The 12,362-nt window shown below is 46.1% G+C and overlaps 1 protein-coding gene across 1 annotated transcript in view; it reads right to left on the reverse strand.

Moving 5' to 3' along the window:
- The window catches only part of LOC135399928 (uncharacterized), a 29,772-nt gene extending 18,237 nt beyond the window's left edge, over window positions 1-11,535 (reverse strand). Inside the window, exon 1 of the mRNA XM_064631665.1 lies at window positions 11,313-11,535. Coding sequence (XP_064487735.1) covers window positions 11,313-11,445 — 133 coding nt within the window. The 5' untranslated portion in view covers window positions 11,446-11,535. The remainder of the gene's footprint in view (window positions 1-11,312) is intronic.
- Window positions 11,536-12,362: the final 827 nt, after the last annotated feature.

The raw sequence follows: 12,362 nt of genomic DNA on the forward strand, positions 1-12,362 counted from the left end.
CCACCAGGCGGCACAGTGGCGCCCCTAGTGAGGGTCTCGCCGGTCTTTCCAAACAGACGCCAGAGCAATACGAGCGAAAGCTACCGTGCCGGTAGTCAGACCATCAACTCTTTTGTATTGAGCGTCCAATCAGGCGTTGCGAAACCAAAACGAACAACAGGAGCGAGCGCGCACACATATCGAGCTCGCATATCGTACCAGCGGAGGCTTGCACGACTGCAGCAGCAGCCGTCGCTAGCTGACGTCGGGTTGCTCAACGAGAGCAACGCATGACGTCATAGTGACGTCGAGGCGGAAGGTAGACGGCCGCAAGAATACAAAACGGACGGCATCCCGTGCATTGCTAAATGGCAATACAGGAAGATCACGAAATCTGGTTGATGCCCCGTGTGGTAGAAGGTGCGGTTACGATGTAAAAGCAAAGCTCGAGCAGCCGTCTAGGTCTCCAGGCATCGCATTGAAAATGAAAAGAAAACGGCTGCATTCAGGGGGTAATAATACTCGTATTATATAAAAATCCATAGTACTTGTCAGAAGTCCGTATTATAATACTTTGGTTTTGAAGTCATAACGCCAGTGCTTCTCTCTGTACTGCGTGAGAAAAATGTAGTATTCTGATACTCAACCCGCGAGTTATCAAGGAAGAAAATGGTGAAATATACACGGTGGTGAATCAACTACTTGCCAGACAGCACAGCCTGCGCCAGGGTTCGAACCTGGGTCACCTCCCAGTCTCCGCGTGGAATGCCTCATCAAAATACAAATGCAATACACAAATATATATACACACACAAAAGTACTTCAGGCAGTCATTCTATAATCACGTTTTATTTTAGGCGAATAGTAGTAGTTCCCCTGTTTGTCGCCAAACTTCAAATGTGCGTATTATAATAGCAATACCAATATATTCAGAGAATGAGTATTATAATGCTTAAATACAAATACTCCAAAGTATTATAGAAACAGCGTTATATAGCACAAAGTATTAATATTACTGCCCACGCATACTGCAATCCAAACTGGACGGTATATACTGCCCATGGAAGACAATTAATCAAGCCGAGGTACTTCCGGCCATCTCGCATATGCAAGGTAGAAAAATGAACGATGGCGTTAAAGAAGCGTATCAGTCGCCATAAAATATATGTGAAGCAAAATAATAAGGTATGTGCCGGAGTTATTGACCTGCAAATAATCTGCGTGCTTGTAGGCAGCTCCGACCAATACAATACCTCGCCCGCGCATATGTAAGGAGGTACTATGTAATGGAGTATCTTCGTTGTGCTTGCACCGTGTAACTCCATCGTTGACACATCGTAACAGAACAGGCCTAATCTGCTCTTATAACGAACTACTGGGCGCTGAAGATTAGACAGGTTATCTAACCTTCTTACTCTAAAGAAGAAACACCTCAGCCTTTTTGAAACTGCAAGCAATCCAGCGCAGTAAATGTGGTAAAAAGGAACTGCATCGAAATTGCACAACCAAGTTCGCGCACGTTTGAACAACGCTTCTCTCGGTGAAGGGCAGAAAAGAGCTATGCTTTACAAAAGAGCGCTGTTTAACAGTGCTTCACGCAAACGTTGCAAGAGCACCGAAGCGCATAAAATGGAGAAAATCGTGGCAGTAATAAATCTGCGTCGTCAAGGTCTCCGCGTCACATCCTTGTCAGTTCACACCTGCACTCTCTACGGAGCCGTTATAATACATAGCGAAACAAGTGTGCAGCTCCTGTTCAGCCAAAGAAATACAGCACGGTATATTATGCAACACGAACGTTCGATCAGAATAAATAGCTGGAACCATCTGTGTCAGTTATTCCTTGTATCAAAGTATACAGTCTCAATGTGATACTTTACTTTGTACATGTAGTGTTCACGTAGCATGTACGACAATTGAACAACAAGAACTACATGTCGCGACGAATAGTGAAGAAATCTGCCGTTTTTTTTTTCTATTATTTTATTAATTTGTGGTTTACTACCCAGGGTACGTTGGATAGCATGAGATATGAAAGGATAAGGCGAGGTGATGCGTGTTGAGTGGATAAGGATATTGCAGGTGGTGTGAGATAAAGTCCCAGAAAATGTCAGTGTACAAAGGCATAAAAGCCGCAGAGTCCGGTCCTTTCTGCGACTGCGGCTTACCGCGACTCTATAGTTGTATAGTTTTCTGTGTTTGTTTGTTTTTTCTTTTGTTTGCTTGATAGCTTTTGGGAATAGCAAGCCTACACCGTGGCTAACCTTTCCCTTCCTTTTTTTGTTACTTTGCATTAAACATATTCCTCCTTGTTTTTTTAAATAGCAAGCCTCTTATATGGCTAACCTTTCCCTTTTTTTTTTTCGGCCGTTGCTTTCCGCCGACCAGTGTCCTTTAGAAATTCCGTGAAGAAATAAAGCGGTGCGTGATGCTGCAAGACGATATTAGGTCAGAGACCTAGAGCCGATGAGAAACTTGAACGGTGAAAAATACGTTGTTTGCTTTCTCGCAATATTTGACAACAGTGCCCTATAGGACAAATCTGGCTCACTAATCTTTTCGTTTCTTCCTTTTTTTTTTTTCCAGCATTTTAGAGAGGAAATGAAATCCGTTACAGGTATTGCTCAGGCAAGGCACCGGAGTACTATTGTGCATTGGACAACATCGCCAGAGTGATACTCTGCGACCATGATGCAATTATTTCGTTTCGACAACGGTGGATAACTGGAAGAACGCGGTGCGCTACACAACGTGAAAAAGAAACCCCGAATCCTCCCAAACAATCGCGTGATCGAATGCCAGCTGCAGGGACGCGGTATTTAACCGGCATGAAAGGCGATATGGCATTCAACCCGACACTGTACATGTCCTCTGTACAAGAGTCCGACACCGCGTTCGCTACACGACGAGCCAGAAACGCCATCCAAGTGAAGCGCTTTATTTGCAGCTCTACACTACGTGCTCTACAAGGTCGACAAATCGCGAGGAGGTTTTCAAGGGGGAATGTTAATCGATAGGACACGACTCATATGGGAATGACTATACGGGCGTTAATACGTCGCACGTTGAGACTGAGTATCGGATTGCGACGAGATGCCAAGAAGTTAGAATATGCCACCTTGTTGCAATTGTGAGATTGTCATTTGCAGTATTCCCCGAAATTTAGTCCAATTATCGGCAAAAACGCATCTTGCACGACGAACCGTGAATTATTTGCGAGCCATAAGCTCAGTTCAGTCCAGTTCCACTTATACCTGTAATGTAACGTTCCGTGATAGAGGTACTATAGGCACAATGATAGCAAAGTCCGACCCTGAATTGGCGGCAGACACTGTGTTGTCAGAGTGATTGCACCACAGGGAGTGACATTAGTGAAACCTGTCTGGATTTTCTTTATTTCGCACCTCATCTTTCGCAAGGGCGTGGCAGATTCTTGGGTGCAATATGTGGATTGGATTGGATTGGATTGTAAAAGAAAGAAAAAATATGGAGAGGTTAGTCCCGACCCAATCAGGACTGGCTACTCCAAAACGCGTTTGTGGGTGAAAAAATAGAGCCAGAAAAAAGAGAACAAACAAACAAAAACAGGAAAGGGGTAGAGTGGGTGTAGCAGGAAAAAGCATAAAGGAAAACGGGGGAAAGGAGAAAGGAGGGTCGTTAGGCACAGAGAAACACTCACTAGTGCATAATGTCATAATGCAATATGTCCTCGATACACTATGGGACAGCGCATGAAACCCAGTTGAACCGCTTGCTGTGAGTGAGAGGGATGCTTTTTTTCTCTCTTTTTTTTCCTTTTTAATCCTAAACAAACTGCGGCTACGCCCTTTCTCTCCAGGTGCGCGTTAGTTTCGAGCAGGCTGTTGCAGCTGCTTTAATGAAGTTCGACCCAATGGGTGCTGGCGTAGAGGATCAAACCCTGTACGGTTTGTCTTCCCACTTCGTTTCATCTAAGCAGCACAAACATTGGACACACACCACCGTAAGGTTTGGCTCCTGCTGACAACACTTCACAGCCAGTACACTGTGACAAAAACAGAACGATGACCGCACAACACTGCACGGAATCAAACGACATTCAGAGTTTTGTCGTTTCAGAGGCACTTCCGACATTCAGAGTTCAAAGAATAGGGGGTTTCCACGTCATGTCGTTTTAGAGATCAGGCTTCGCTTCTAGGTGGTGGTGGTGGTGATGATGTTGAAAGGGCTTGCCGTTGTCGGCCTCACGTATGTGGGCAACGTCACGACTGACGCCCTGGGGAAATGTGCGTCCTGGGCCGACTTCTAGGGGAACTGTGCCGACATATGTCTGAAAGCGTCTGAGGAAAACCCAGGAAAAACCCCAGACAGCACAGCCGGCACCGGGATTCGAACCCGGGTACCTCCCAGTCTCGACGTGACTTCGCTTCTAGGTGGTGTTCGTCCATCCAGAGTTTCAACAAATCTGAAGAGATTATTATGATGATGATGATGATGGTAGAAGAAAAAAATATGGAGATGCGAGCCGGCTCACCGCGAGACAAGGATGCGTTTGGAATGATTGTTGGCTGGGAGCGCGTTATGTGGTGAAACTCCGTTTTAAAACGGCAAGCCCTATCACCACCACCACCACCGTTTTAAAAGAACTGCTTGGGGCGCGGGACAACCATCGGTCCTGCTCACTTCACACCCTCAGCTTCCGTTACCGTCATCCCCCCATTTACCAAGTATAGTCGTGACGATAGCCACAGCTGCCAAGAAAGGTGAGCTGCTCACTACATCACCGCCACCTCTGTTTTAACAGTGCGCTCAACGGTTGAACCTCTTGGTAGCAATGAACAACATCCTTCAGCGTAAACAAACCTTCACCCGATACGCTCACTACCATCAAAATAAGACGCCGACTTTGAAGAACCACTTTAACGCATACACCTCACACAGCGTGCATGCCTAACGACGACGGTGCATACTGGGGGCGGGGGGGGGGGGGGGGGGGGGGGACAAAAAAAAAGAAACAAATAAAAATGTCAGTGGCAGCAACGGCGTCTTTTTCTCTCTCCAGTTGGTAGCAATCATCACAAAGGGATCACAGACAAAAGCCCTGGACGACAAGAGGAGTGGGAGAGGAGGATCCCCTCTCCCGAGGAATGCTCCATCGCTCGGGGCTGCTCTCGCAGGGCGGAACTCAGGTGGACGGCTCAAAATATCGACACCACCGAAAAGCACTGTGCCGAGAACACATTTACCGGAGTAATCGACCCCCATAAACCTGGAGCATTGTTTGTTTGTTTGTTTGTTTGTTGTTAGTGCGGTGTCAACAAGCGGGGGGCATTCAATTTCGATGGGGGGGATGAAATTGTTCCCACATCAGAATGAGCTCTTAATGGACCCTATTCTCTTTCTTTCTTTTAGTTTTCGAATTCTCTAGATGCTAAACATGCTAATAGCATTCTCGTCCAACCATGGAATGCAAAAGCACGAGTTGGAAAACCGCGCAGCATGTATGAAATGAAAAAATATACCTCACACCTAGGCGTCAAGGAAACGTCTCCTGTCATCAGACGTTTGTTGTTGTTTCAGCCAGAAATTATGTGGCTAACGACAGGCATCACACATTTCCCTTTGCACGGGATAGTTTGATTATTGATTGTTTTCGTCGTTAGGATTGATTTGCACTTTGATTTAGCGCCTCTCCATGAAGGAAAATGTAGTTCAATTTCCCCTCCCTCTTCAGCGCATCAGAAGTGCTTCTATGGATTATAAAAAGCAGGCGTACCGTAATCCGCAGGACCTATAACAGCAGGCCAGCACTGGCGGATATACTTACAGATAATACTTACTGACAGATATGCTAATTCAGTAACTCCACACAAATAAAATAAAGTAATAAGATTTGGGAGTAATGACGGCTTCTAGTCCCATATAGATTGCGCTTACTCCCCCATACCAGTTCACGGAACCTGAAATGTACCTCCAGCACTGCAAGTAGTCCATAAACTTCGCAAATGGTTCCCCGGATGCAATAGTGTACGTATGTATGTGCTCTGCGCGAATCTGATGGGACAACGCAATATGTTTTAGCAATTTCTTGCATACAGTGCAAGTAATAGTGCTGTAAATTCCTGACAAAAGTGTGTCGCACGCGTGTAACAACGTTTTACAACTAGGACGCACCCGTTTAATTAAGCGCATAGATTATGAACACAGGACAGCGTGGACAAGGCGTGAAACGTTGTCTACACGCTGTGACATTCACTTTGCCTATTCGCCAATCAGGGCAAACCTATCGCCTCCATAGTGGTGACCAAGGACAAAGAGGTCACACGACGCGCTACAACAGCAGCACCAAGAGAAAGGGGGTATCCCCCTTCCCCATAAAAATCTTTCCGTCAAACCTGTGGTGGCACCCATGTCCATCACGTGACGGTGCTCAACAAAGAAACCTCGTCCCCTCCAACGGGTTTTTTTCTTCTTCGCAAAGGGTTGCCTTCCCGAAAAACGAACCACCTCTACTTCCACTATAATATAGACCTGTTACTGCCACACAACGAGCGGCAGCGGTGAACTGTTTCCACGGCCTCCGTGTCATATTCGGAGGCCATCAACTGTTGTTGTATCTCGCGTCATTTATTGTCGTGTGTCGCTGCTGAGAGGAAGGTCGGCCAGATAGAAGGCTCTGTGTGTCGCCGATGTGTTTCGTGTAAGCCTCGGTAACTTTTTTTCAGACCTCGCACGTTTCTAGCGTTACAAACAGCCCCGAACAACGACTGACAGAATAAACCGGAGTTATGCCACACTCTACCGAGTGTGGCATAAAGAAGGTGCGTGGCTGCGTGTGTGAGGAAGAAGAAATCACAGCTTCTAGACCTCTAGACTGCGGTTACTCTATGTATTATTCAATTGACCCTGAAGTTTATTCCCCAACATTGCAAAATATAGTCCCCAAATAGCTTCGTTGTCGCACACACTTCAGTGCTGGTTGTGGCAACGCATTCAGCTCCCGAGACTGCCAAAATTTCTCAATCTTTTTATTTTCTCCCCTTCAAATCTTTTAGCATTCTTTCTTCGGAGTATGCTGTCGGAAAGCTACGCTTGCTGCTCATTATAACGCTGGAAGGTTACTTCATCGTCGCCGACAATTTTTTACAATTCACTCAAGGCCTCTCTACCTGCACTCCACCTTACTTTCAACGATTTAGTATTGTTGTAAACGTTCCGCCTTGTTACCTTCGCCGCAATGGTCAAGCGAAGCAAAGGAGCCTAATCTCACTCAAGTCCCGGCAAGAAAGAGGCGTCTGATTAATCACGGTCAATATATGATAATAAAATGTGCCATTTCATACGACATGCTAGGAGCTGCGCACATTCATGTCAGATATACAGCTTTCGGCATCTATGCTCTCATTTTAAATGTCCACGTATCTAGGCATCGAACAAAGTTATCCTTCATTCAAAAGGAGAAAAAAAAAAACCGAGTGCCATTTTCCAGTAGAAGTTCCCGTCGAACATGAATGTCGACCAAGGACATATACACGACGACGTCTCCTCCTTGTTCCCCTCTCAACTGTGGCGGAACACACGGCCTCAATTGCTTCGCGGTGCTGAAATTGTTAGAGATGCGTTGCACGTCTCTATATGTATTAGGATGCGGCCCTGCGCGCGACCCCATTTCCATATTTAAAAGGCGGTTGCCGTGGACGCCCCGACAACAATTAGGGGAAGGAATAAAGCTCGGTCCGTCGTGATAATGTCATTCAATCGACTTATTTGATATTATGTCGTTGGTAAAGTAAACAAGCGTAAACGAGCAACATCTACTCGATATGTTCCAGGTGGAGCTTCAGCGATACAGTATAACAGTAAATAAATAGATAAAACAAACAGTAAGTAAACAGCAAAAGTAAAGAAAAACTAATTAATAAAATGCACGATAAGTAAATTATAACAGCAGTACATTTGTACGAAAGTGTTACAATAAACCAAATAAATAAACAACAACAAATGCAATGATCAATAACAACAGGTACATACTTTTAAATAAACACCTTGTGGTGGCTTTTTAATCGGCGCACCCGCCATCTTCGTAGACGGAAACGGAAATCAAAAAAAAGTAATAACAACAAATAAACAAAACGGGAAGAATTGAACACTGCAGAATATGTTCGGACACGCTGTTAGAAATCAGAAACACGACTTCACAGCGTCAACCTTCCTAAGCGCGACGGTTTCCTCAAAATCCACCAAATTATAATGCGGCGACCCTAAATAATAACAAGGTGCAACGCGAGCCGGGCCACACGTCTTCATTGTCACCCACGCAGCCGATGCACACACAACACTCTCCCCCCCCCTTCGAGAGCTGTTGAACGAGAGTACCTCCCACAGGTGCGCCCCATATTCACCGCTGAGAGAATCGAGCTGCGACATTTCGAAGCAGCAGACAACACTGCGCTGTCGTCTGCCGCCCACACACGAACCTCGAAGCGAGCCGGCGAAAGTGTTGCTCGAATATTGGAGAGCTCCTCTGCCATCACAACGCGAAGAGTTGGACGCGGGAAGCCCTAAAAAAAAAAAGAGGGTCGCTGCCCCCCACCGAGAGAACCGTCCTCGTACCGCCCACAGAAACGAGGCCCCTGTCAGGCACAAAGACCCACCAAGCTCTCCTTCGATCAAAAACAAAGCAGAAACAAAACGAGTTTCATATCCCGTGTGCGCCGCTGAATCTATTAAGTGAGTCACACTGGACATATCCGTTCCGAAGTGTCAAACAGTCTAAAATAGCGTGAGACAATTGGAATGGACGGAGAAGCGATCGGTAAGGGAATGTCGAAACCATCACATTGCCGCGTTCATTGTAACGCTCAGATGATCGCTTGCAGAGCAGAACAAAATTACTTTCCGCAGGGAAGGAATGTCTCTTTACGGGCGAACTCGAAAAAAGCGAATCTCGTCGGGGAGGTCATCGATTCGTTCAGGTCCAGCTGAGTATCCAATCTGGTTTCCCTTTTGCACGTTTCCAACCCGCCCTTCTTGCACAAACACGAAATGCAGAGCGCGGCGGTGCGGTACATATAGAAAGCACCTTTTCCGGTCTTTCAACACGTCATAGACTTTGGATGCTCTTGGCATGCACATAGAAGAGGATCTCTCAAGAAGAGGAACCTCTCTTTTGTTGGTCCTTGGTCCACCACATTTTCCTTCCGGATAGTACCAGTTCACACCTTCTTTCCATATACCCGTCTTATTATTCCGTAATGCTGAGTGAACAGAAGATGGCCAAAGTAACGCATCAGTCACAGATAGGCTGCATACTGCAGGACGTGCAGAGACAAAAAAAAAAAAAAAAAAGCCAGCGGAAACCGAAACCAACACAAAATGAGCTACCACTAACATCATGCATCGAGAATAAGCCAACGAGTGCGTCATTCAGAGTCGCAGTTCTGTGGGCCCGAAAGTGACCTCATCGGATACAATGTCCCACTGAAGAATGACCACCACAGATAACAGAAACTGACAAGTTTACACAAATAGTGAGTTCAAGGCATCCTGGATAACAGCCATCGATACGGTTGAGCAGAACAAAATATGCGAAGAAAAATTAGCGAGTCACGTACGCGGATTTCAAGGAGGTCGAGAGATTTGTAAGAAACGGAGAATGTCCCGAGACACAGAGGAGAGTCAATTTTTTTTTCAAGTATCTGGGACGTGTGCCTCGCCCGCTTCCTCTGACACGTACACACCAGCATCAAAGCCAAGGACATCGCTCCATTACAAACAATGGCACGTTAACAGACACCTCACTTTTGACGGCTATATGAGCACAAGGCCGTTTCGAGCTCGATAACACAAAACGGTATTTTCCGCGGGTCGCATACATTTAGAGTCATGGTTGCTGAAGATATTCGTAAAAGTTACAGAGCTCTCGGAAAAGAACTCCTTTTCAGACAAACAGTTTTTTCTCTTTTTTTTTCTGACGCCACAAAAGACTTCGACGAGGTAATGAACCGGGGAGATAAATACTGTCCGATAAGTAACTCAGGCGGGTCCGATAAACTTGCCCAGGCAAAGTCTCTTTTATGAATACGTACCATGCTCGAAAAATACTTCACGCGCTCTTTAACTAAGTCAATCAAATTGTCATTAATATACGAAACGTGCCTGGCAGCCGGATATCCCACGTACTACGTCATTCAATAACAATTAGTTGTTATCAGTCAGCAGAACAGCTGGTAAACAACTGTTCCACACTGACATTGTGCTCCTTGGCATGGAATACACTTTGGAAGTGAGGTTATAACATTTTCGACAACTATACTAGGCACAAATAAAAGGGCGGGGGGGGAGGGCGAAAGCAATTAGAGATGCGAGTTCCTACCTACGACATTAAGAAAAACAACCTCAAAAAGAAGTGCTGAATAGGTATTTTCTATTATCACCTTCAGTAAACTGACAGATGTAGCGCTACAGTATATAAATGCGACAAGGGAGACATAATCGCGACACACGACGAGCTCTGTCCGACCATTTTCAGTGCTTACTTATCGCGCAGGACGGATGAGATATTGACTCACTCTCAGCTCGCTGGGAGTGTTTTGTGTCGTTCGGGAAATGTCGGAAGAAATGCACTCTCTACGGTGCAGACGAGTGAGCCAGAAAAGTCAACGCGGGGTCTTACTGGCTTTAAATGCCCTTCGGAAATTCGGAGATTGAAAATCGAGCACTATTTCGCTTGTGCTCTGCAGTTTTGGGGAACAACCAAAAATGCCCGTCCGGGTCTTATAGACTTCCAGGTTTTTGGTCACTACGTGAGAAGACCGCACCTATACGATGCTGATTTAGTGCCATGGAGTTTTAAAGTCAAAAAGTAGTTACAAAGAAAAGATAGCCTGCAACCCCACCTCGACGGCAATCAAATCCGGCTGGTACACATCTAGGGGTGCAAACATTTCCCGCTGCAGTTAAAGACTGCAACCTAGTGTTATGAGGAGAAGTGCTCAGTTAGGATGTCGGAGGTCCCGATACATTTGGTGGACACAGGGTGTGCAATTAGGTGATCCACCTTTTTATATTTCTATAATTATTCTGCGTTCTATTATCGCTATTATCATTGCTAATATGTTGGCAGTACAAATATATATATATATATATATTGTGTCTTAGATAGGAACTCACAGCAGGAAATCAAGTTGATGATAAAGTTAATACAACAAAGCGGAACGTAAGAAACACGTAAGAAAAAAGAGAGAGAGTGTGTAACTTGTGAAGGAAGCTCAATTATCTTTCACAGACACGACAGTCCCATCAATAACGGTCAACAGAGAGCAAGTAAAGAAGCAACAACCGTGCCCCCTCACCGTTGTTCGTGGCGAAGTTTTGTGCCACATCTAACCAATCGGCTCCGAGGAGGGCAGATTCCAGGTCCAAAACATCCCCTTCACTACACGGCATGGCCGCCTCGTGGAACATGGGCGACAGCACCAGCGTCATCACAGAGTCATCCCAACAGCTGTCCGACACCGAGCGTTAAATCCAATACGTCCTACCGCAACAAACTCCAGCGTGCGACTGACGCGAGCGTTCGTTCGCTCCCCCTGGCGGTAGGTTGCTTCTCCTCAACAACCGGATTGCCCTTCCCCTTACTACAGTGCTTCTTTGTGGCAGCTCTCACCTCGCAAGTATAACTGTGCAGCGTAATCGCTGTAACTGACCCTCAGAGGTTGAGTTCGTGATACGGACGGCGGGCGGAACTAAGGGCGGGGGACAAACAAGAAGAGTTGGGTTAAAGGCCCGCTTTAGGGAGATGTGTGCATCACAAAAGGGGGAACGGTAATCAAGGCCGTGGCCACAGGAAGTGCGGTATGAAATCTCTCTGGCAGGGAGGCATGATTGTGAAAGAAAGAACAAACCAATCAGGTGGATGCACAAACACGGACAGCAACGAGAAAAGTAATTGAATTGAATTGAGAGAAGAAAAAGAACGCGTCGCCCGACGAACACCACTTATTTTCTTCCTTGTATGATCCAGCTTTCCAGGTATCGATTGCCGTTTTTACGGGAGCAGTTCATAAATTTCAGTCAGTCTTCCAGAAAATCAACTTCCCGAAACTGAAGAGAGAGAGAGAGAGAGAGACGGAGAACAAGAAAACAGACACACGTAGGATTGGGGGTAATTCACCTCGCATAAAACACAAAGAGGAGGCAGAAGAACTAATGCGTGGGCGTATCGAAAGCCATGATGGGCATGACCACTGCATGCGTGATGGTTGTCGTGTTGGAAAGACCCGGGAGTTGTCTCCGCCAGAAGAGGACGGTGGCAAGTTGCCAAGGCGAAAGGATAAACAGGTGAAGGATGACGACGACGTCGGTGACGGATATCGCTAGCTCGACGCGAGCTGTTTGCGTAA

The sequence above is a fragment of the Ornithodoros turicata genome, chromosome 7, assembly GCF_037126465.1.
Source record: "Ornithodoros turicata isolate Travis chromosome 7, ASM3712646v1, whole genome shotgun sequence".
Lineage (NCBI taxonomy): Eukaryota > Metazoa > Arthropoda > Arachnida > Ixodida > Argasidae > Ornithodoros > Ornithodoros turicata.